Here is a 22,236-nt window from a genome sequence, read left to right on the forward strand (position 1 = left end):
TATGCAATTAATCATTAGTTGGAGGAAAAAAAAAGTTGATGTGGGTGTGGGGGGGGGGGGGGGGTGGTGGGGGGTCTACTGTGCCTGGAGGGCCCTCAATGCCCTCAAGCAGAAGGCGTTGGAGGAGCGGGCCTCGACAACATCAACTGGGAGGGAGTTCCAGTCGACAACAGTCCTCGGAAAAAAAGAATACTTTATGTAGTCAGTACCACATCGGATTCTCTGTAGTTGTGGTTGCTGCGACGACCGTCGCTGCAGCCCTTCTGATGGAGGTTTCGAACTGGGCCAGGCTTTCCGCATCAGAAACAGCTGGTCGATATAAGGCACACAGGCAAAGAGGTTTCCGTCTGAAGGTGGGAATCTTAACCCACAACAGTTCTCCATCCGTGCTAAGTTCTGGGACTTCGGCGCATTGAATGTCATTCCTGACGGCCGGGCGATGAAGACGCCGACGCCACCTGGACTGAGTGTTCCTATCTTTTCTGAAGAGTTTGTGGGTTTGGGGAAAGAACTCTGAACGAGATTGAAGAATCTAAGAATGTCTCTGTGCCAAACACTATGTCAGGTTTTGTACTCTCTAGGAGGTTAGGTAGTGTTGCCCGCTTGCCTGGGGCGGTCTGAAAGTTGATATTCAGGAGGTGGAGAGGTCTATTCTTTCTTGTCCATAGTTGCTGTTTCTAGTGGGGGTTGATGAGTGGATAGGGTCAAAATCCATGGCGGTGTTAGGGACAGAGTGGATGGAAGAATTTTTTCTTTCGTCTTGCTCTACACCATGTAGATCGAAAAAGGTGGAGCTATAGTTTGCATTCGCACAAATAACACAGCGCCAGGAAATGTCTTCAAGAGTCTGGTAGGTTTGGGATCCAATCAGTTGGCAGGATGCGTGGAACCAATGTCAATGAGAGAAGTTTCTTTTAGGTCAGTCAGTTAGGCCCGCATGTTCTTTATGTGAACTGTCAAAAAGAGTTCTTGGGATCAACACTTTCGAGATGAGAAAGTTTACCGGAAGTAGTGACTAGGACCTTGACAGTGTTCGCAACGGACCGGAAGTTTATGTCTATGCGTCATCAAAACAACAATACTGGTCTGTTTTTGATTGGCCATGTTCAGTTCTATTTTAAGTAATTCGTCGCAACTGACAGGTTATTTTCATCATCCTCGAAGCACATCGTAAGGTATTTTACTGCTGTCAGCAAACGTTTACCAATCATTCTTAGATTGGAACATTTTGGAATTGATTGCTGCGTGTCTGACATTGGTCTTTTGTTTTAATCAGTTTTATTTCGTGGTTGAGTTCGATTATTATTTTTCTCACCAGGAAGATATTCTCAGTTTCTCTTTTTTGACAAGACGGAAAACTTCATCTAGATATCTAGTTCTTCAGTTGTACTTTGTTGATCAACATTGGCAAAGGATAGTCAAGGTGTGAAGTCTTGCCTAAAACTGTATAAGGTAGTGTTGTTTTTAGTTAGACATAATGCTAATTAATGTGCTTTCTCCTCCTATTTGGAGAGTGTCTGTTTCATCAATGCCCAATGTCACAATCACAATGTGTGAACATTGTGTTTCTCTCTCTCTCTCTCTCTCTCTCTCTGTGTGTGTGTGTGTGTGTGGTGTGTGTGTTCATGGTTTTTCTTTTCCCATTTATATAGAATCAGAACTAGACTTGCCAAATTCATGTAAAAGCAATGCAGCCACAGATTGTGAGATGTGCCAGATACTACCAACATAACAGATTGTTGACAAATAATGAAACAATCAGTAACGTGTCAGGTACTGCACTTTAATCATTCTTCATTTTGATTTGTTTTTATTGTAACTTTTGATGATGTTTACTTGACAGTTAGTGTTATTAATAGTTTGCTTGAGAAATTGGTGAATAGTGCTTGTTTGACTTAAATCAGTAATCACTGCAATGGGAATGGTTTAATGTAATTCAGTTTTTGATACACAGTAACTATGTCAGTATGTGACAGATCAAATGCAAGCAGTTTTAATAAGTACTTTTTCTGAAAAAATAAAATAAAATTTGTGATGTTATTTGGCAGGAGAAAGAGTAAAGCCGAAAGAGAATCACGTGTCAAGAGGGACTAACAAAGATTGAAAGAGTGGAAAAGATGGGACCATCTCCAGGAAGGCATATGGCCATTCTGTTCCTTGCCATTGTCTGTACCACAACGGTTGCAGTGGGTATGTGGTCATCTGGAAACATGCTATCATTTGTTTTGTTTTATACCATCATTATCATCTGAATGTTTGCTGTAATTTGGCTTGTTGTCTTTCCTGTCTATCATGCTGTTAGTCTCTGTTTCTCCACTGTCTTTGATTTAGTCTTAATCCACTCTCTGCATGTGTGTGTGTGTGTGTGTGTGTGTGTGTGTGTGTGTGTGTGTGAAGTGTACACATGCCTATAATATATGTCTATATATAGTAATATACACAGAGAAGGTGACAAAACACTTACATATATCTACATACACATGTAAACATGGGCAGTCTCAGATGAGCAGTCTCAGATAAATGCATATGATAGATCTGTCTTATTTCATGTTACCATGTGAACACATTGAGTAATGCCCATACAAATGCTTCCTACATTACATTTTCTGATAATAGATACAGATGCATACATTATACTGATTATACACTCATTGATGTTTGTACATTGTTTGCACATGCATGTACACTAACATGGGCACCCTTTTGTTTGCACGTGTACACACACAGGGGCACCCTTTATGTACTATATTGCAAAGACAGGATAACATTGGGTCAAGCATATTATGTATAAGTGTCTCACTGTCTGCGTCCACATGGTGTGAGTTGCATTGTTTATCAGCCGGGGTAATAACCTTGAAATGTGTTCAAGTTGTTTTCCAGTTCAGTTTGACCCAGAACAGGGAAAAAATGTTTCATTTGTACTATCATATGTACTGTGATGTTAAGCAAGAAACAAGAACTGTTGCTCTTAAATAAGGCAGAATTGTACAATTTGATTTTGAATCCCTGAATCCTGCAGTTGAATGTGTGTGCTTTTATCTGGCAAAGAGCAAAAGTTATTGTATTTGTTTCTTGAACAAAAAACACAAACTTATTAATTTTTGCCTCATTTTGATTTTTTTCCCCTGTCCTTTATTGTCATGTTGTTTATAAACATATTTGATTGATGTGCATATATACTTGTATAAATAATAATAATATTAAGAGTTTATTTCTATTGTGCCTTCCATTAAAACAGTTCAGCTCAAGGCACATTATATCAGTATTTTAGAATGACAATTTAGATGATAAATATCATAATCACAAGTATTCCAGCATTGAGAGTGTTGGTGTTGTGGGTTTGCAGGTGCCTTTGGTGGCCATCCCGACCGTGTGCTGCTAAGCGATGTGTCAGTTCTGACGCTGCACAAAGACAAGATGACAGCAGGACGAAGATCCTCTCCTGTTCCACAGGTAAAAAAAAAGTTTGTAAATCTCTGACATACCAAAACTGATTATCTCTGCCAAATCAGAACCGATAAATAAGAAAAGAATGGTTTGTGTGCATTAAATGTTTCGTACCACAGAGCTGTTGATCTGGTTGAACTATAGTCAGCAATATCCTTTCAACCTATTGTTTTCCTATTTTATACGATAGTATATGTATCTGTTCAGCATATGCAGCTCCGTAATCTGTAATTCAGTTACATTATTTGGGTGCTTCTGCTTGTGAGTTCTGCAAATTTCCTCACCTGTTTTTCAAATTTTGTTTGGCATTGTTGTATTCTTTTGCATTTGCGACTTAATAGTATCTGCACCTGTACTAAACTATTCTCTAAAGTGATCTTATTTTTCTGTTGTGTTGACAGCTGACGTGTGTGGGGGGAACAGCCAAAGGGTATTACATGCCCACAAGAGTACAGTGCTACAACAGAGGGTCAGATGGTTACGACATTCAGGTAAGCTTATCAGTCAGTGGTATTTAACAGACTAAAAAAGTGAAATGTTTTGTAAACATTACACAAGGTTGTACAATGTACTGCTAAGACTGTTGTGCGCATAGTGTAGCTGGTAATTAGGCTATGAAAGTTCCAGTACCAGCCAAAGAAATGCAAACAGCCCTCATCAGATTTAAGCATGTATTGGTGCTTGATGTTCATTTTATCCCAGCTTGCTTTGATCTTGTGTGTATATCTTTATCTCTTATTGAAATAGTACATCAGGGTTCGTCACTAACGGGAGCGCTGAGCGGAACGCTCTGAAAAAACAAATTGCGCTCTGGAAAATTCCTTGACTCAGAGCGCTTGCGCTCTTGATTTTGAAAAGACATAAGCATACACTACTGTATCTAAATTGTTATTCCATTGTCCATCACAAACAAGAGTCAAAAGCGCGATCGTTTTGCATTTACCGAAGTTTGAAAGCCGTCTGTTTACGTTTTGTTAGTTCAACCGGAAGTAGGCCTAGTGAATCAGGGGAGGCTATGCAAAAGAGCGCTCTTCAGACTTGAAGAGTAGAAAAGTGGAGCACACGAGAGTGAGAGTGAGGAGAATGGATGAAGTGACTCAAGTATCGAAGAGGAATTGATGTAAACAAGAATTAAAGGTGAGAAAATGAATTTATGTTTGAGACTTGTTGCTCTATGTTTTTAGTGTGCGCTCTTAGTTTTCAGTTTGCGCTCATCAAAATTCTGAAACTAGAGCGCAGGCGCTCATGTGAAAAAATGTTAATGACGAACCCTGTACATGATTATAATACTGGGATGTAAGATCTTTGGCTTAGTTTAAGGGTGTTAGTATTTCTTGACTGTGACAGGTGTTAGTATTTCTGGACTGTGACACTTCCTCTAATCTTTGCTTAAGAAGAAAGAAATACTAAATGCAGATGAATGAAATGCTAAATAACTAGCCTAGAGCCAGCCAGAACCCTATCACATCGTGAAACTTACTTCACATTCCACTCTCACTCCTGAAACCCAAATTCATATCTTTTGATCTGAACCTTTGTCTTTCCATTCCACAATCTGAAAGAATTTGCCTTGAAGCCTGTTCACTCACCATGGATAGCTTTAGTTTTTGTTTGTTTGTTTGTTTTGCTTTCCTTTAACAGTGTGGAAATAGCATTAGAGTTATTGTTTAGAAGGGTCAGAGTGATAGTTGATGATAATGAAAACAAAGATGTGTGTGTGTGTGTTTTGCAGTGGGAGTGTAAGGCAGACATGGACAATGCCTTCAGGTTTGGGTCAGTGGAGGTGACCTGTGAGGGCTATGACCATCCCAATGACCCTTACATCCTCAAGGGCTCTTGTGGAGTGAGTGCTGCTTTTTTTGTTTTTGTTTTGTTCCTCTCCTTCAGTTTGTGAGTGTGAGTGTTTCTGGATGTGTGCCTTGGCATGTGTGAGAGAGAATATGTGTATGTGTGTGTGTGCATTCCTGCAAGGTGTGTGTGTGCTTGTGTTCACATCTTTCATTCTGCTTTATTTATGTAGTCACTGTTGGTGTGACTAGTTCAGTGTCAGAATGTGCACTGCTCATGTTAATTTGGTTGATTTCATATATATTGACGATGAACGTCTGACAAATGTTTTTTTCTTTTTTCCTCTACCTCCTAATTTATTATTCATTTGAATTCTCTTTCTTTAGGTACTTTGTTTGCTTTACATATATTGGCGCTGTTCTTTATAATGGATGTTAACACGGAAGCCCCCCCCCCTACCCCTGTTGTCACGGGCAGAAAGGCCTAAACAATAAACCATTCAGACTTCTCTTTCTTTAGGTAAATGTCTTTGTTGTGGTGGAAATCTGTAAAATTGTGTAAATTTTATAAAAACAAAACAAAAACCAACAACAACAAAAAACTTTATTATTTGTTTTGTTTTTGTTTGGTAATTTAAGATAATCATTAATTGATTGTTAGATGATTGATTTATTGAATTAAAGAATCAATGCATTTTACTTCTGGCATATTTGAGTCTTTTTTTTTTTCTTCTTTTTTTGTTGTTGTTGGCTGTGTCATCAGAATCCTGATTGCTTATTCTCTGTCTCTGTCCCAGCCTCTCTCTCTCTGTCTATATGTGTCTGTCTTCATTCCTTTTTGTTCTGCATCTTTTCCATCCCTCATTGGATCCCCTGTTCTGTCCATCTGCTCATTCCACAAAATGAGTGTATCAGCGCCTTGTCTGTCGGTTCAGCTGGAGTTCACACTGGACCTGACGGAGGAAGGGTACCAGCGCTACAAGCAGCAGAAGAGCCACAGCTACAGTGACTCCCACAGTTACCATCAGGATCATCACCATGGGTAAGGATCTGGAGACAGGTGCGAATGGGTTGGCTTTGTGCACAGTCTGCTTTTAAATTCAGATGTTGTTCATTAAAAGACAGAGAGATGGAGTAGGTGCCTGCTTGTGTCAGTACACACATTTATTATGCATGCACGTACAGAGACACCCTTGCTTGCCACATGCATTTGCGCACGCACACATGTACATGCTTGAACACATTCACATGCACACTTCCACATACACAGACACACATGCACTTGCACGCATACACACACACATACGCACACACACACACACACTCACTCACACGCAGAGTTGGTCAAATTAAACATATATTTGCTGCCATATACTGTACCATGTCAAACTGATGCAAACTGCATGTATACTAATGCATGCACTTACCATATGTGCAGATGATTTCCTCCATTGTGTTGCAGTTATACACTTATGGCTTATGAAGAGCATGGATATTTATATTGCTTGACGTTACACTGGGTAAATAATAATAATAATAATAATGATAATAATTAGTATTCATATCAGAGGTAAATCGTGTGCACAAACAAAATCAAAGTGCTTTCACACCAGTCATTCACACGCATGCATAACTCTAAACCAGGAAAATTGAAGACCAGGAAGAAGCAGGGAAGGGAGGCTATAATGGGAAGAGGAGGTGGGTTTTAAGGACAGACTTGAAAAAAAGCTGAGTGGTGGAGACCTGACGAAGCGAAACCATAATGATCACCTTTGTTACTGTCTTGATTTCAGATCGTGGGGCAAGAAGGGCAAATCTGTGGTGGGTGACCTGCTGTTTCTGGGGGGCATAGCGCTGGTAATCTACGTCGTCTACAAGAGCTGTCTGGCACCGAGCGCCACGGCTGCAGGGGACAGCACCCAGAGCGCACAGGCAGGCAGGGGAGACAGCCCTCCTCCCTACAGTCCCCCCCCTTACGGCTTCCGTCAGGATTACATGCCTGGCAGTGGTAAGAGATAGGGAGGGGTTGGGTGGGTGTGCAGGATGTGGTTTGGGAAGACAGGGTGTGAGGGAATGGGTGTTGGTGGCAGTGAGTACACACACACACACACACTCACCAACACACACACAATGTATGCATACCAAAAGCAAGAAAGATTTCTCCGGTTTTGATCACTTGACCAACAGGAAGTAAAAATCCGTGATCTTAATCAGTTTTGCAACAAATGATATTTTTGATCCACAGAAATTTGGCCTCATTTCACTCATGAATTGCCTCCCTTCTTTTTGTTTACTCTGTTTTTTCAGGAGTTTTCTCTCATGTAAGAAAGTCTGCCGAAGTTCAAAGTCTCAGTTACTTCAGATCATCTTGACAGAACTAAACCAAGGAGACTGTGTCATGATCTTTGTCTTTTTACCGTATTCACAGATTTAAAAGCTTTGGCTATCAAACAAAGACCAGAAGGATACACAAGAACCTTCAGTCTGGAATATTTAGAAATGAAAATGCTGTGACAAACAAAAACAAAGCCATGACTGATTGTGTAATCCATATCCAGTTTGGATGGGTCGGTGCTGAGAAAACCTCTTTTTGATTGGAAACCTCATGAAGGAAAGAAAGGTAATTTGATGAATGAAAGATCGAGTTGATGATGGAATTATTGCATGATCCTCAAATTATGGACTTGTTTCCAAGAGACAGGAAAAAACGACAAAAAAAGCTATCTGGTTATATGAGATGTAGTACCCGTATTGTTTGGTTTTTGTCAAAGCTGCATTGGTGTATCAGCTCCCTTCATGATCACATTTTGTACAGAGTCAAGGCTGTACTGTACAAAGTCCGGGAGTATCTAGAAAAAATGATAGAACCGTTTCCAGTGCTGGAAGTCTCGGAAAAAATTACTTTTGACCTTTAGGGTCAGGAAAAGTCTTGGAAATTTATTTGAAAAAACCCTTGATTGGTACCACTCAGCAGAGAGCTTAGTGATTTTTTTTTTCTGGAAAGGAAAAACCAAAAAACCCCAACAAAACAAAAAGTGGTGGAATTATATATTGAAACAGGGAGGTCTGCCAACCCCCTTTTCTTAGCAGGATGGCGGACAAAATTTTGACTCCGTTTGGCTCTGTGTTTTGGTATGGAACATTTTCAGTCTTGGTCTGGAAAAGGTATGACATTAGTTTGTTCTGGTCACACCCTCAGGAACCTTGATTTTTATTCCCCCCACCCCTTTCCACTTGCAGGCGGCTATTACGGCTCCAGCAGCAGCAGCGCCGGCTGTCAGGGCAGCGGGGCCTACACTGGAACAGGAACCGGAGCCCAGAACCAGGGAGGGGGCTTCTGGTCCGGGGCTGCCACAGGAGGCATCCTGGGATACCTGTTTGGGCGGAACACCGGCTACGGGGGCTACACACACCACCACTACCAGCAGCCGCGCTATGGGTGGGGCCGCGGGTACTCACACCACAACACCGGGGGCTGGTTTTCAGGCTGGGGGTCTGGCGGCAGCCGAACCAGCTATGAGGGATCATCTTCGTTCTTCGGATCTGGGAGTGGTGGCGCTTCGGTCAGTTCCGGCACTCGCACGGCGTCTGGCTTTGGAGGGACGAAGAGGCGTTGATTGGACATCCACTCTTCTTCTGTACCACTGGAGGGAATGAAGAGGCGTTGATTGGACATGGGTACTTTTTCTATACCCTTTTCCTCGGTTTTTAATTTCTGCCTGCATATAAAGAGGGCCTGTTGGTGGGAAAAATGCATAATGAGCAAGACCGGTTTCACATCATGACATGAAGGATGTGTGAATGTTTTTCAGTGTGTAAAAGTGGGTGCATGTATGAAGTTGTGGTGATCATATATATGTGATGTGAGTGGAGAGAAAATCTACACAGTTCTGGAGGGAAATTTTTTTTTTTATTGCAGCCCAGATGGTTAATCAGCTTGCATTCCCCTTTTTTTTTTTCTTTTTCTTCACTGATACTTCTGTATTTTACAAATTTCTGTATTGGCAGTTTTTTTGGGGGGAGGGGTGGTGGAGTGGTATGACTTTGCTTCTGAATTATACTGTAGTAGAATGGTTGAACAAATATTGATGAGAATTTATAAAAAGGTTAGAGGTTAAATTCTGTAATTTATTATATGCCTTTACACAAAAGTTGGTAAACTGTAATTACTGGTATTAAGTTAAAAAAAAGAAGAAGACATATCTTCTCTCCCATTCTTTCTTCTTCATTTTTTTTAAAGATGAATATCTGTCATATTATGAAGAACATAACACTGTTGATTCTAATAAACATATATATATATATATATTTTTGTTGTTGTTGCTTTAAATCATTTCTATGACTAACTATGTGGCAGGGATGTTAAGTCAAACCTGAAATAAGTTCATCAACATTGGTATAAAAGCATAAACTACACATTTGTTAACTTCTTGGTGTGAAAGTACTTCTTGACTGGGAAGCCGAGCCTGTGTGTGTGTCCCATGTTGTTTACTTATTCTGAGGCTTTCTTTCTCATTGAATGTAAAAATAATTTTTCTTTCAAGTTTGACCTGCAAATGTAAATTTATTCCAGTCAAGTGGACAGATTCATTTGCTTGGTTTTGAAATGGGTATTTTATACTCAGTATTGACTGGACAGTTATTGTGAATTTGGTGTTGTCATGGTTTCATCTGTTGCTGTGATACTGATTGCAATGGTTGAATATGTATGATTTTTCATTTGTGATAGTCATTTGTATGAAAGTTTTTCTGCAAGTGTGTGTGTTTGTGTGTATGTGTGTGCTTGTGTTTTGCTCTGTGTGTGTGAGTGTGTGTTTGTATGTGTGTCTGTGCAGATCCTATGTTTTTTTATTGTTTGTCCAAAGTTTGTGGTCTGTTATTATCTTGGGATATATGTGTATTTAATGGATCAGTTAAGGGCAATATATTTTAGGGTGGTTTAGCTAAAATTTTAATTGTGATTGGTGTTTTCTATCCACAAAGAATGTCTGAATTCCATCAGTATGTGTCAGGTGATGTGAACAGTAACACATCAATATTCTAATCATTTTCATCAACACTATACATTGTATAATAGATCATTATCATTAATGTGCCTTTTGTTTGATATTGTTGGCTAACTTTAAAAAAAAAAAGAAAAAGAAAAAAAAAGAATAAACTTCATCAAATTTTAACAATTTATGAGCATGTTTGTACGAGTGTGTGTGTGTGTGTGTGTGTGTGTGTGTGTTCTGTTCGGCTTCAAGTACTGCATGAATACTTTCTCTCCCACTCTTTCTCACACATATATGTATGTAGCTAAGTTATTCATGTGTGTGGGGAAGAAAATTCACACATACACACACACATTCAAACACTCATCGACACAGCAAGACTGACATAAACAGAGGCAGGGAGCGTAATTCCCATAGACTCTCACTGATACAGAAACTGACACAGATTTCAGCAGAAAGGCACAGAAAGGTGGAATAGGTCATTCATACAGAATCTCGCTTGAAAACTGGAACATGAATATGTATGTATATCTGGTCATATCATGACATACTGAAATATGTCAAATCAATTATGTTCAGTTAAAGACTATCACATTAGAAAAAATGTAGTAGAGAGCATTGTTTAAACCAAGAAGTACACATGAATAAACCGAAATTGCTGAGGGGAAGAACATTTCTATTTTGTTATCTTAAAAAAAAAAAAAAAAAAAAAATAAGTTAAAAAAACCCAATTGAATTCAATGATTTGTCCTTGCAGACAGATCATCACAGAGTGATACGGAAACAACACAAATATTTTTTAATGAATGGGAATAATATCCAGAATAAAAACACAAAAACCTTACATCAGTTCCTCTTGTTTCATATTCAAGATAATTCACAGTTGTATATATAATGTGCATCCTTTCTGTACAGTATTTCAAGATGTTAAATTAAGATGAAAAAGAAAAGAAAAGAAGAAGTGTTGCATGGATGGTTTTGTGTGGTCTTTGTGTACGTGTGTGTGTGTGTGTGTGTGTCAAAAAACAACAACTATAGACTAGTATGTGTTCTTGAATGATGAGACAGAAGAAGACTAGTGAGCTAGACTCATACGCTCAGGTGTGTGTGTATGTGTGTGTGTGTGTGTGCATGTTTGTGTGTGTGCATGTGTGAGCATTTGTGTATGCAGCAAATGCAGGTACAAGCGCTTACTTGCAGTACACAAGCATGCCTGCCTGCCTGCCACGGCCAGGTGTCGGCTGTGTACATACAATATAAGAGAGTAAGTCTGCCCAGTGTTCAGCTGTATCGTGCCGGAGACCCAAACTCCATCATGTAGCGTTCGTTGGTGGGCGTGCTCCAGTCATAGTAGGCCTGTCGCTTGAGCCGTTCTGTCTCCCCATCACTCAGCAGTCTTGTGGGCCGCGTCTTGTTGCCGTAGCCAGGGGAGCCAACCCCCTGTACTCCACCACCACCACCCGAAGGGAAGCTACTCTTCCGCGGTGAGCTGGGCAAAGGAGAATAACTCTGTTGTTTGCTGTACGTGGTGTGCGGGGCGGAATAACTCGTCGGGGAGGTTGGCAAAGGGGAGTAATTATGGCGCGGGGAAGCGGGTGAGGGAGAGTAGCTGCGCCTGGTCGGGGAATGGCTGTTCTGCCGGGAGTACGAGAAGGGGGGATAGACATCCTGTCGCGGGCTGTGGGGAGGTGAGCGGACGTTCCAGTTGAAACGGTCGGACGACGACTGGGAGCGGTTGCTTATTTGACGCGTGGTGTACACTGGCCCTGAAGTGGAGGCATAGCGGTTGACTGATTCGTAACGGTCAATGGCTTCCTTCACACTGTAGGTTGGGATGGGTTCATCCTGTTCCCTGCTGTGGTTAGAGGCAAAGTGACTGGGTGTGTCCCGCTCCTGAATGCGGTTGGGAGAATAACGATTGGTCGATGTGTCTGCTGTCTCCCGATAGTGGCTGGGCAAACGGTTGGTCATCCCTGTCTCGTGGTAACGATTGGACACGTAGTAGGAGTTGGTTGTCTTTTCCTGTGGGTAGTTTCTGGAAGGAAAGCGAAATCTCGTCTCTGTGTCTGGGTAACGACTGGGTGAGTACGGATTGGTGCCGTCCCTCTGTGGATAGCGGCTTGAAGAAGAGTAATCGTTGGTGATTTCTCTGTCCGGGTAGCGACTGCTGGGAGAAAAGTGAGTGGTCGATTCTCCAGAGTTGTTGTTGAGCTCCTCCTGGATGCTGTAGAGATTCAGACGGGGGACAGGAGGCTGGGCATTCCTCCACCCCTCCTCCCGGTACCCGTTGATCCGCTGCACCTCCACGTCGTTGTGGGAGGCCAGGGACTGAGCGTCAGGGGTGGGACCCAGCTCCGAGTACGTCATGGCGAGGCCGCCGCCGTTGTTGTCCGCGATGACCGCACCTCGCGGACTGGTGTTCCCGGCTTCTCCCAGCTCACTGAAGCTTTCGTACACGCTGCGGGTTCCCGTGGAGGTGACTTCAGGGATGTCTTTGCCGATGTTGATGCGAGGAAGGCCGAAGATGAAGTAGGCGTCGTCCGACAGACCGTGGTTGGAGCCGTACTTCTCTCGCAGGTTCAGCTTCCGCGCCAGACTCATCTGCTCAGCGGTGATGAAGGGGAACTCATGGAAGTCCGGCGCCTCGGAGGTGAGGCTGTCGGAGGAGGAGGAGCTGTCCGGGTAGATGACGCGCGTGGTGCCGTTGTCGCGGATGCAGGAGATGATGCCCTCGTTGACCGTCATTCTCCACATGGCCCAGCGGTGAAGACGGTTCGTCTCCCGGGTGGTCAGGGCGGTGGACGCCATGCTGGTCATGGTGTGTGTGTGTGTGTGTGTGTGGTTGGTTGGTTGGTGAGGTGGAGGAACCTGGCTGTGCTGACCTCGGTTGATGACACAGACCTGGACAGATACGAGATACTATGTTAGTGTTACATTATACAGGTAGCCAATATAACTAATGCTGCCACCAACTTTTATTGCCATGACTTGAATTACATGTTTTCTTTTTTCAATGGTGAAGTTAAGGTAATTTGCTTGGATCTGATTTTTTAAGAATGTGGAAAAATTCACGATGTGGTAAAAATAAATAAATAAAATCTAAAACTTGCGATGAAAGAGTGTGTATTTAAAACAGCTTTATTATACAACTACCTGCAAGATGAACCAGTCACAACGAAGCCGGCTAAAAGCCTGATGACAGCTGGATTAGAGCTTGTCTACAAGTCATTTTTGAGATCCTACATGTACAGTCTACTTCTGCATATACACCTTCAGCGGATCATCCAGATCGTACGCCAACACCACCAGTCTTAAACCGTTTGGAGTTATTGTCACCCCGGCACCTCAACAGACGTGTTTTCAATTCGTTTGACATAGATTCTAGCAAAATGTATCATATTCTGCTTAACAAATAAGCACAGTATGAAAGACAACAACAACAACAAAACGTAACAAAAATACTGTAGCAATAACTTTGAAAGTCGATTCGCATAAACGGGCGCAATAGCCGAGTGGTTAAAAGCGTCGGACTTTCAACCTGAGGGTCCCAGGTTCGAATCTCGGTAACGGCGCCTGGTGGGTAAAGGGTGGAGATTTTCCCGATCTCTCAGGTCAACAGATGTGCAGACCTGCTAGTGCCTGAACCCCCTTCGTGTGTATACGCACGTAGAAGATCAAATACGCACGTTAAAGGTCCTGTCATCCATGTCAATGCTTGATCGGTTATGGAAACAAGAACATACCCAGCACGCCCCCCCCACCCCCCAAAAAGAGAAGAAAAAACGGAGTATGGCTGCCTACATGACGGGGTAGATATACAAAACGGTAAACTGTTACATGTCTGTCTGAGTGTGTATGTGTGCGTGCCTGAAATGTGACTGACTGACACAGGAAACGAATGATGAGCGCCCAGTGGCAGCCGTCAGTTGGCTCTACTTAGGTAGGCAGCCTGTTGTGGAAATGACTCTGTGTTTGTAAAGCGCTTAGAGCTTGGTTTTCGACCGAGGATCGGCGCCATATATAAGTATTCATGTCATTCATTCATTATAAAACGCTCGTGTTTAACTTACAGTCAGCAAGGAAGCTGTGGGTATGGTGAGAGAGAATGAACACACCCTGCAGTGGATCGAACACGTTACAGGTGAATCACGGTGACAGCGGTGTTTGCAGCAGGTGACCCAAGTCAGTTCTGTCCCATTAGGGCCGTGACGAAACAGTCCTTGAAGGCACAGTGAGGGGCTGTCAGACAGATCGCACAGTGTCCTGGCTGACTTACGTAAGGTGGAGCAGAGTCCTCAAGCCGATGATGATCTCAGATCTGAAGCTGCCAGTGTTTGCTTTCTCCAAAACTTAGGTTGTCATCTGTCTGCCATCACGTGATGTCTGGAACAAAACAACATAGAATGGTAAATAAAACAAAAGAGGCAAGGCCTTCAAGACTCACTTTTGATACACTTTAAAAAAAAAAATCTAATCGTTAAAATGTGTTTTATATTTGTTATTATAAAGCTTCGGGTTAAAAGAAGAAGAAAAAAGTCCTAACGGCTGATTCGAACCCTGCATGTTCGGGTTAGAAGAAACTGTCTTTCCCATTACACTGTCGTGGCTCCTTAACTGACGTTCAAAAATATAACATTTAAACATGCTTTTTTAAAGGGCGATAAATCGATTGCGGTATCTGCAGTGAGAACGCTGTTTAAATCATATTATTCTGGTGTATCTTGGGCATTCAACAAATCTTTAAGGGCAATTAAAAATTCTTTTTAAGTCCGTGGTAAAGGAGACGTGGCTATCGCCGCAACCACGCTGCAACATTTAGCCGTTTTCTCTGGATCTAGATAGATGTATAAGTTTAGTTACACCTGGTTGACACGTCGATTCAATTTCTCTTTTATGTTCATTTTAGTTTTATAGTTCTAAAGTTGATATGAAAATTGAGTATTTTGTTAAACATGTAGAGCCAAGTACAAGTACTTCTAAACGTCGTATGAAGTGAAAATTAAGGACTTCATTTTGAGAAAAGTCAAGACTGGAAATTTTTACGTTTCATCAATTCAAGGGTATTAACTCTCACGGTTTATTATTTTTCACTGTGAATTCCGACTGATTCTGTGGATATTTTTTATGGCAGTTTGGGGCATAATCCAGTAAATGATGAGGCATTCACAAATCTTTCTCTGAATAAATATTTAACAGTCTCCTTCTTCAACTTTCCATCACATGTTATCGTGTATTGTCGATTGAATCTAGGACTGAACAGGCAGGTCAACAACTTGAAACAAAATGGCGTCGTTCGCGTTCGCGAAGAATGTGAGCACGCACTTTGAATATGTATAAATACGTGTACGCAATTGATTTTTGCCCATGACCTTCAGGGCTCAGCCAGTAGATCTATAAAGTCCACTCGTTGTATTGATTTTAGTATTTTCCGAAAAAGAGCTCTTGGGCGAATGAACATAGTGAAAGCCCTGTACACTGAGAGTAAAACACACGCGCTTTTTATGTATAGAGTATAATTTCAAAATGTAATGTTTAAGATGAGAAAGATCAGTTTAAGGCAAATTAAGCCCCCTAGCATTAATTACAGATTAATTTCCCTTTTTTACTATCTGCACCAAAGACATGCAAAATAAATGTAACTTCCATGCTTAGCAAAAGAAGTTCCTGTTTGAACAAAAAATGATAAAAACGACTGCTCTTGTTGTTGTGTCAGAATATCAGATCAAAGTGCCAAGTTTAGAGAATAAAAAATATATAAATATAACAGTAAATTCAGTTTGCATATAATTTGGCTTCTTTTTATTTTTGTGTGTGCCCATCTCAGAAGTGCAATATTGTTTTAAACCAGATGACTGAATTTTTTCCGATTTTTATGCCAAATTTGGTGTCAACTGACAAAGTATTTGCAGAGAAAATGGCAATGTTAAAGTTTACTACGGACACACCCGCACACACACACACAGACAACCGAACACCGGGTTAAAACATAGACTCACTTTGTTTACACAAGTGAGTCAAAAATGAATGAATAAATAGATAAATGAAATAGATAAATGAAAAAGAAGTTTCCCCGTCTGAGTATGTATAAAACAACTTATGCACGATTCTTTTAAATGTAAGTGAATAATGTACAGTGTGATCACCAACCATCCAACGAACCGCCAAACCGCGCGCGTGTGTGTGTGTGTGTGTGTGAGAAAGAGAGAGAGAGAGAGAGAGAGAGAGAGAGAGAGATGCACAATATTCTTATTGGTTGTTTCGTTCACTGAACCTTGTCCGTCATTCCCCTGATCTCTGAGAAGAGTCACTGGTGCACCGCGCCTGATTGTTCGCCAGGTTCCTCCAGGTCTGTTAGTTGGTGTGTCAGAGCCTGGGTCTCTGTAAATATTTCCCCCTCCATTCTACAATGCTGTCTGGCCTTCAGGAGGAAGTGGCACAGTGGTTAGGACGCTCATCTGCCAGTACAGTGTCCTTGAGGGTCTGAATTCGTCCACCCCGCTCTCACCATTTCTTTCACTTTGGACTTGAAAAATGAAATTGGGCGTCTGTTCATTCGGATGAGACGATAAACCGAGGTCCCGTGTGCAGCATGCACTTAGGGCACGTAAAAGAACCCACGGCAACAAAAGGGTTGTTCCTGGCAAAATTCTGTCGATAAATCCACTTCGATAGGAACAACAAATAAAACTGCACGCATGAAAAAACAACAACAAAAAAAAAATGAGTGGCGCTGTAGTGTAGCGACGCGCTCTCCATGGGGAGAGCAGCCCGAATTTCACACAGAGAAATCTGTTGTGACAAAAAGAGAAATACATTATAATACATTATTTCTTAACACGGCCCCTCCTTCATACCGCAGATGTGTTAAAAGTAAAAGACACCCCCCATTCTATTGCGTGTGCAAATTGTCTGCAGTCACGTGAGCATGAAACGCAATAAAGCCTACGTCTGAAGCTGATGACGTCAGGATACAAAAGTGTCGTACTACTGCGTTCTTTTTATTTCACGCCTTGCATTATGTAAACTAACCGTGGCTGTTATGTTGTGGCAGTAATATCTTTCTGCTCAACTTGGCTTTTAACCCTTTAACTGCTGAGCCAAGGTAAAATGAAACCCATGTGGAAAGAACAAAGATGTGGAAAGAACAAAGGTATATACTTCTATATATTTAAGTAGTGTCACTGATTTTGCTTCTTCTTTCTTCTTCGTTCATGGGCTGCGACTCCCACATTCACTCTTGGCTTTTACGTGTATGACCGTTTTTTTACCCCCGCCATGTAGGCAGCCATACTCCGTTTTCGGAGGTGGAGTGTGGGGGTGTACGCTAGGTATGTTCTTGTTTTCACAACCCACTGAACGCTGACATGGATCACGGGTTCTTCAACATGCGTATTTCAGTGATCTTCTACATGTGTTTACACACAAAGGAGGTTCAGACACAGGTCTGCACATCTGTTGACCTTGGAGACCGTAAAAAACAACAACAAAAAAAACAACAACAAAAAACAAACAAACAAACAAACAAAAAAAACAACTTCGCCCTTTACACACCAGACGCCGTGATCGAGATCCGAACCTGGGACCCTCGGATTGAAAGTTCAATGCTGACTTTAACCACTCACTTGTTACACTTGTTTGATTTTGCTGAACAGTTTTCACTTTCAAGGAGATATCAAAATGTAGGGTCTGATCCATGGACGCCTCGCCACATATCTTGTTAAAAAAAAGAAAAAAGAAGTCCCACTCACCCTCCACCCACCCACTCCCCACCCACCCCCCACCCCCAAAACGAGCAGTGACTGACCTTCGGGCAATATCCCCATTACTTTTCAGTTCAAAAGATGGGAAAAAGTTGTCAACTGGTTGATAGAATTGAAATACATACTCTACATTTCTTCCCCTCCACTCCTCTACTGGCCTTTACGTCATTCGAGAGGGCAAAAAATGTACAGTGTATCAATTACAATGATATTTTTGACGAATTTGCAATGTTTTCGTCTTCAGAACGAAACTGAATGGAAAAAACACAGAGGAAGAAATGTGGATATTGCCGATCTTCATATAAACCCAACACGCTGGCCTCAGTCAGACCTTAAGAGAGAAAGATTAAAAAAAAAAAAAAAAAAAAATCCGTCCCTGGGTGGGCTCGAACCACCAACCTTTCGGTTAACAGCCGAACGCGCTAACCGATTGCGCCACAGAGACAGCTGCAGATCAGAAGCAATGCAGTCCCCTAGATGACGAAGTCCAGTAAAAGATTTTGTGACCGTCATCCTGACCTGGCTGCTGTCACCTCAGTGTTCCCCCAGTCATACAACACCCCTTCACTGATAAACTGACACACCCGTCTGCAGCAGCCGAGGGGTTAACTGACGAGATGGCTGCGACAGTTATCAGTCACTGGTGACACTGAGGAACACACGTCGTGACAGTGCCAACATGTATAAAGACAAAACGCCTCTCTTACCTTCTCTCTTCCTGTCTCTCTGTCTCTCTCTGTCTGTCTATCTGTGTCTGTCTTGGTCTGTCTGTCTGTCTCTCTCTCTGTGTCTGTCTGTCTGGCTGTCTCTCTCCCTCTCCCTCTCTGCCCCCAGTTTTTCTCTCTCTCCCTCTCTCTCTCTCTGTGTTAAAATTCAAAAACACTACACATGGTCGCCTGATGAATTCAACAATCATTTCCTAAACATAGCTGAGTCAACAAAATCTAACGAAACACTGTCCGCGGAAAATTATAATGTGCCATCCTCTCTTTTAATGTTCTGTAACAGCAGAATAGAACGAGAAGATTCCTTCAAGATACCTCCTCTTGCAGTCCATGAAGTTGGTGCTCTCATTTCCAGTCTAAGAAACAAAAAATCAATAGGACCTGATGGTATTAATGCTTCTCTATTAAAACTCGCTCTCCCTTACATCGTTGTCCCCCTTACATTCATATACAACTTGTGCATCGAACAGGGTATGATTCCCCCTGCTCTTAAGTCAGCGAAAGTTATTCCATTACCGAAGTCAAAAGACACGTCTGATCTGAACAACTTTAGACCTATTTCGCTTCTGTCAGTATTGTCGAAACCACTCGAAAGACATGTTCATAAACATTTTATGCAATATCTGGAAAAACATAAACTTTTCCATCCTTTGCAGTCAGGTTTCCGACATCGTCACTCATGTCAAACAGCGTTAGTCCATCTGTGTGATTCATGGTTGTCTGGCATCAACCGCAGTGAAATCATAGGCGCTGTTTTTCTTGACTTACAGAAAGCTTTTGATCTCGTTGACCACGAAATATTACTCACAAAACTGTCATTGTATCTCAGAGACCCCACTACGCTGTCCTTTTTCGAATCATTCCTTACCGACAGAACACAACATGTGTTCACCAATGGTAGATTCTCTTCTACGGGAGCAATAAAAAGTGGAGTTCCTCAAGGATCAGTTTTAGGGCCACTTCTATTCTGCATATTTATCAATGATCTTCCTTTGTCTTTATCAGACTCCAGAATCTCGTGTGCCCTTTTTGCAGATGACACTTCCCTTCATTCCAGTGCTGCCAACGTTGCCTCAGTTCAGAATTCTCTTCAAACGGGCTTAAATGATGTTTCTAAATGGTCCAAATCCAACTGTATGACACTTCATCCCCAAAAAACAAAGAGTATGATTATCACGTCAAGACAAAAGCACCAAGAAAATCCCCTTGTTCTCACCCTGAATGTCGATGATACCTCCATAGATCAAGTTCGCGAGCACCGCGTCTTGGGAGTCATAATTGATGAAGAACTGAAATGGCAAGCTCACATTGATTCTGTCTGTAAAAGGTTGGCACGCAGTCTGTTCTTACTCAATCAGCTCAGACCTTACATAAACAGTGAAGCTCGCAAAATGTTCTTCCACGCTCACTGTCTTTCTCACGTCAACTATGCATCTGTTGTCTGGAGCTGTGCTGCAGATGTTCATCTCAAGAAACTAAATTCTCTCCACAAGAGAGCAGCCAGATTAATTCTACCAGATCACTCACTGTCAACGTTAGAAAAGCAAGCCAGATTAAATATCCTTCCACTTCAAAACCAGCTAGAATTCAACAAAGCATTACTCATGTACAAAACACACAATAACTTAGCACCGCAATATCTCCAACACCTGCTCACACGAGCCTCATGCCGATACGGCTCTAACAAATACATTTTGCCACGTACCCGAATTGATTTGTTCAAAACTAGTTTTGCATTTTCGGGTGCATCACTGTGGAACTCCCTTCCTTTGCACATACAAACGGGCAGATCTCTTCCTATGTTCAAATCAAGTCTGCATAAACATCTTCACCCTTTCCAACAGTAAATAACTCTGATCTTTGAATTACTGTAGGCAGTAACAAAGGGGTCAGTTATGTCTTATTTATTGTATCAGTCATTGTTGCTATTGTTGTTGTTCTTTCCTTGCTTTCTCATTTCATCGTGTTTTGTTTTGCTCTTTTTTTTTTCTCTCTCTTTTTTTTTTTTTTTTTTTTCTCTCGTTCTATTTCTTATGCATGCATAATCTATTCATTTCGTTCTATCATAATCGTGACAAGTGTTCAAGTAATATTGGTGATGGTGGTAGTCACTGTAGTATGCTGCACTTGCCAACATAGATTTCAGAGACAGTAACAATACTGTACCTTTTAAACACCCGGATGTTTCTGGAACTTCTATATTGATGACATCTCTCTCTCTCTCTCTCTCTCTCTCTCTCTCTCTCTCTCTGTGAATCACTGTCCTATCCATCTGTCAATCTTAGTGTGTGTGTGTGTGTGTGTGGGGGGGGGAGTGAGGGGGTGCTGTCAGTGTGTGTGTGTGCGTGTGTGTGTATGTATGTGTGTGCGCTCGCACGCGAGCGTCAGTGTGTGTATGCATGTGTGTGCACGGATGTGGGTGTGTGTGGGGGGGCGGGGCGGGGGGGAGGGGGGGGGGGGGGTTCTTCATTATGTATACAATTCTGCATGAAAACCTTTTCCTTTCATTTATGTGTGTGCTATTTGTACTAGATGTAGATTAGCAAGGACAGATTGGAAGAATAGGCAATGCCTAAAATCTTAATCCTTGAATAAAAACGTTTTGAGTTCTGAGTTCTGAGTTCTGTCTGTCTCTCCACTCTCTCTCTTCCCCCAGTCTCTCTCTCTCTCTCTCTCTCTCCCCAGTCTCTCTCTCTCTCCCTTTCTCTCTGTCTGTCTGTCTCTCCACTCTCTCTCTTCCCCCAGTCTCTCTCTCTCTCTCTCTCTCTCTCTCTCTCTCCCCAGTCTCTCTCTCTCTCCCTTTCTCTCTGTCTGTCTGTCTCTCCACTCTCTCTCTCCCCCCAGTCTCTCTCTCTCTCTCTCCCTCTCTCTCTCTCTCTCTCTCTCTCTCTCTCTCAAGACGCGTTGGGTTACGCCGCTGGTCGGGCATCTCTTTAGCAGATGTGGTGTAGCGTATGATGGATTTGTCCGAACTCTGTTACGCCTCCTTGAGTAACTGAACTGAACTCTCCCTCTCTCTGTCTGTCTCTCTCTGTGTTTCTCTGTCTCTGTCTTTCTGTCTGTCTCACACACACACACACACACACACACACACACACACACACACACACACACACACACACACTCAGAGTTGTCCTCAAACATTGTTTATTACTCTGTTGACGTCAGCCATGTGGTGCAGTGAAGCCTGTATCAAAGAGTGACTCTACTGCCGTCAGCCGTGTTGGGGAAAGCAGCCACAAACACAATATTAGCCGAGATAGACATGGGAGTGACTGCCGTGGAGGGATCGATTGTAAAAAACACACTGGAACATTGAAATATTGAGAAGATTACAACCAAGGGAGAGAGACAGAGACAGAGAGAGCCTCGGAGAGAGAGAGAGAGAGAGAGAGAGAGAGAGAGAGAGAGAGAGACGCATGTCCTCATAATTGCCTTGCATGGCAGGTAGAGAAGCCGATGTGACAGTTATGTTCACGTTCTTCATCATAAAAAGGACATGCGGTAAATTTAGGGACGAAAT

The 22,236-nt window shown here is 42.2% G+C and overlaps 2 protein-coding genes and 1 non-coding gene across 9 annotated transcripts in view; 1 reads left to right on the top strand and 2 right to left on the bottom strand.

The window, feature by feature from the left end:
• The first annotated feature begins 1,049 nt into the window (after positions 1-1,049).
• LOC143294824 (store-operated calcium entry-associated regulatory factor-like) lies at positions 1,050-10,037 on the top strand. 4 transcript variants are annotated; one of them, XM_076606323.1, is made up of 8 exons: positions 1,050-1,175; positions 2,049-2,190; positions 3,347-3,453; positions 3,849-3,938; positions 5,180-5,290; positions 6,170-6,276; positions 7,028-7,242; positions 8,475-10,037. In XM_076606323.1, exons 2-8 carry the CDS (start codon positions 2,118-2,120, stop codon positions 8,849-8,851), a joined length of 1,080 nt encoding a protein of 359 aa, XP_076462438.1. In that variant the 5' UTR covers positions 1,050-1,175; positions 2,049-2,117; the 3' UTR covers positions 8,852-10,037. The 4 variants fall into 4 exon arrangements, with proteins under 4 accessions (XP_076462438.1, XP_076462441.1, XP_076462440.1 ...); XM_076606326.1 differs by having other exon boundaries at positions 1,059-1,170; XM_076606325.1 differs by lacking the exon at positions 1,050-1,175 and adding an exon at positions 1,182-1,452.
• LOC143294823 (uncharacterized) overlaps positions 10,015-22,236 on the bottom strand; it is a 21,904-nt gene continuing 9,682 nt past the window's right edge. Inside the window, exons 1-3 of one of the 4 annotated variants that reach the window (XM_076606320.1) lie at positions 16,500-16,993; positions 14,299-14,611; positions 10,015-13,129 (exon numbers count right to left, since the gene is read on the bottom strand). In XM_076606320.1, the coding sequence (XP_076462435.1) occupies positions 11,510-13,045 (1,536 nt within the window). In that variant the 5' untranslated portion in view covers positions 13,046-13,129; positions 14,299-14,611; positions 16,500-16,993 and the 3' untranslated portion in view covers positions 10,015-11,509. Of the gene's footprint in view, positions 13,130-14,298; positions 14,612-16,499; positions 16,994-22,236 lie in introns of those variants that run through there. The other 3 variants (XM_076606322.1, XM_076606321.1, XM_076606319.1) reach the window with 3 other exon arrangements.
• Trnan-guu (transfer RNA asparagine (anticodon GUU)) lies at positions 18,360-18,433 on the bottom strand. The gene has a single exon. It is a non-coding gene; the product is annotated as a tRNA-Asn (tRNA).

Source organism: Babylonia areolata, chromosome 20 (assembly GCF_041734735.1).
Source record: "Babylonia areolata isolate BAREFJ2019XMU chromosome 20, ASM4173473v1, whole genome shotgun sequence".
Lineage (NCBI taxonomy): Eukaryota > Metazoa > Mollusca > Gastropoda > Neogastropoda > Buccinidae > Babylonia > Babylonia areolata.

Bases quoted from the DNA above. Each gene is read 5' to 3' on its own strand.
- LOC143294824 (XM_076606323.1), top strand. From the start codon at position 2,118: ATGGGACCATCTCCAGGAAGGCATATGGCCATTCTGTTCCTTGCCATT. The intron at 3,939-5,179 runs GTAAGCTTATCA...TGTGTTTTGCAG, and splicing joins CAGATGGTTACGACATTCAG to TGGGAGTGTAAGGCAGACAT. The intron at 6,277-7,027 runs GTAAGGATCTGG...TCTTGATTTCAG, and splicing joins CATCAGGATCATCACCATGG to ATCGTGGGGCAAGAAGGGCA.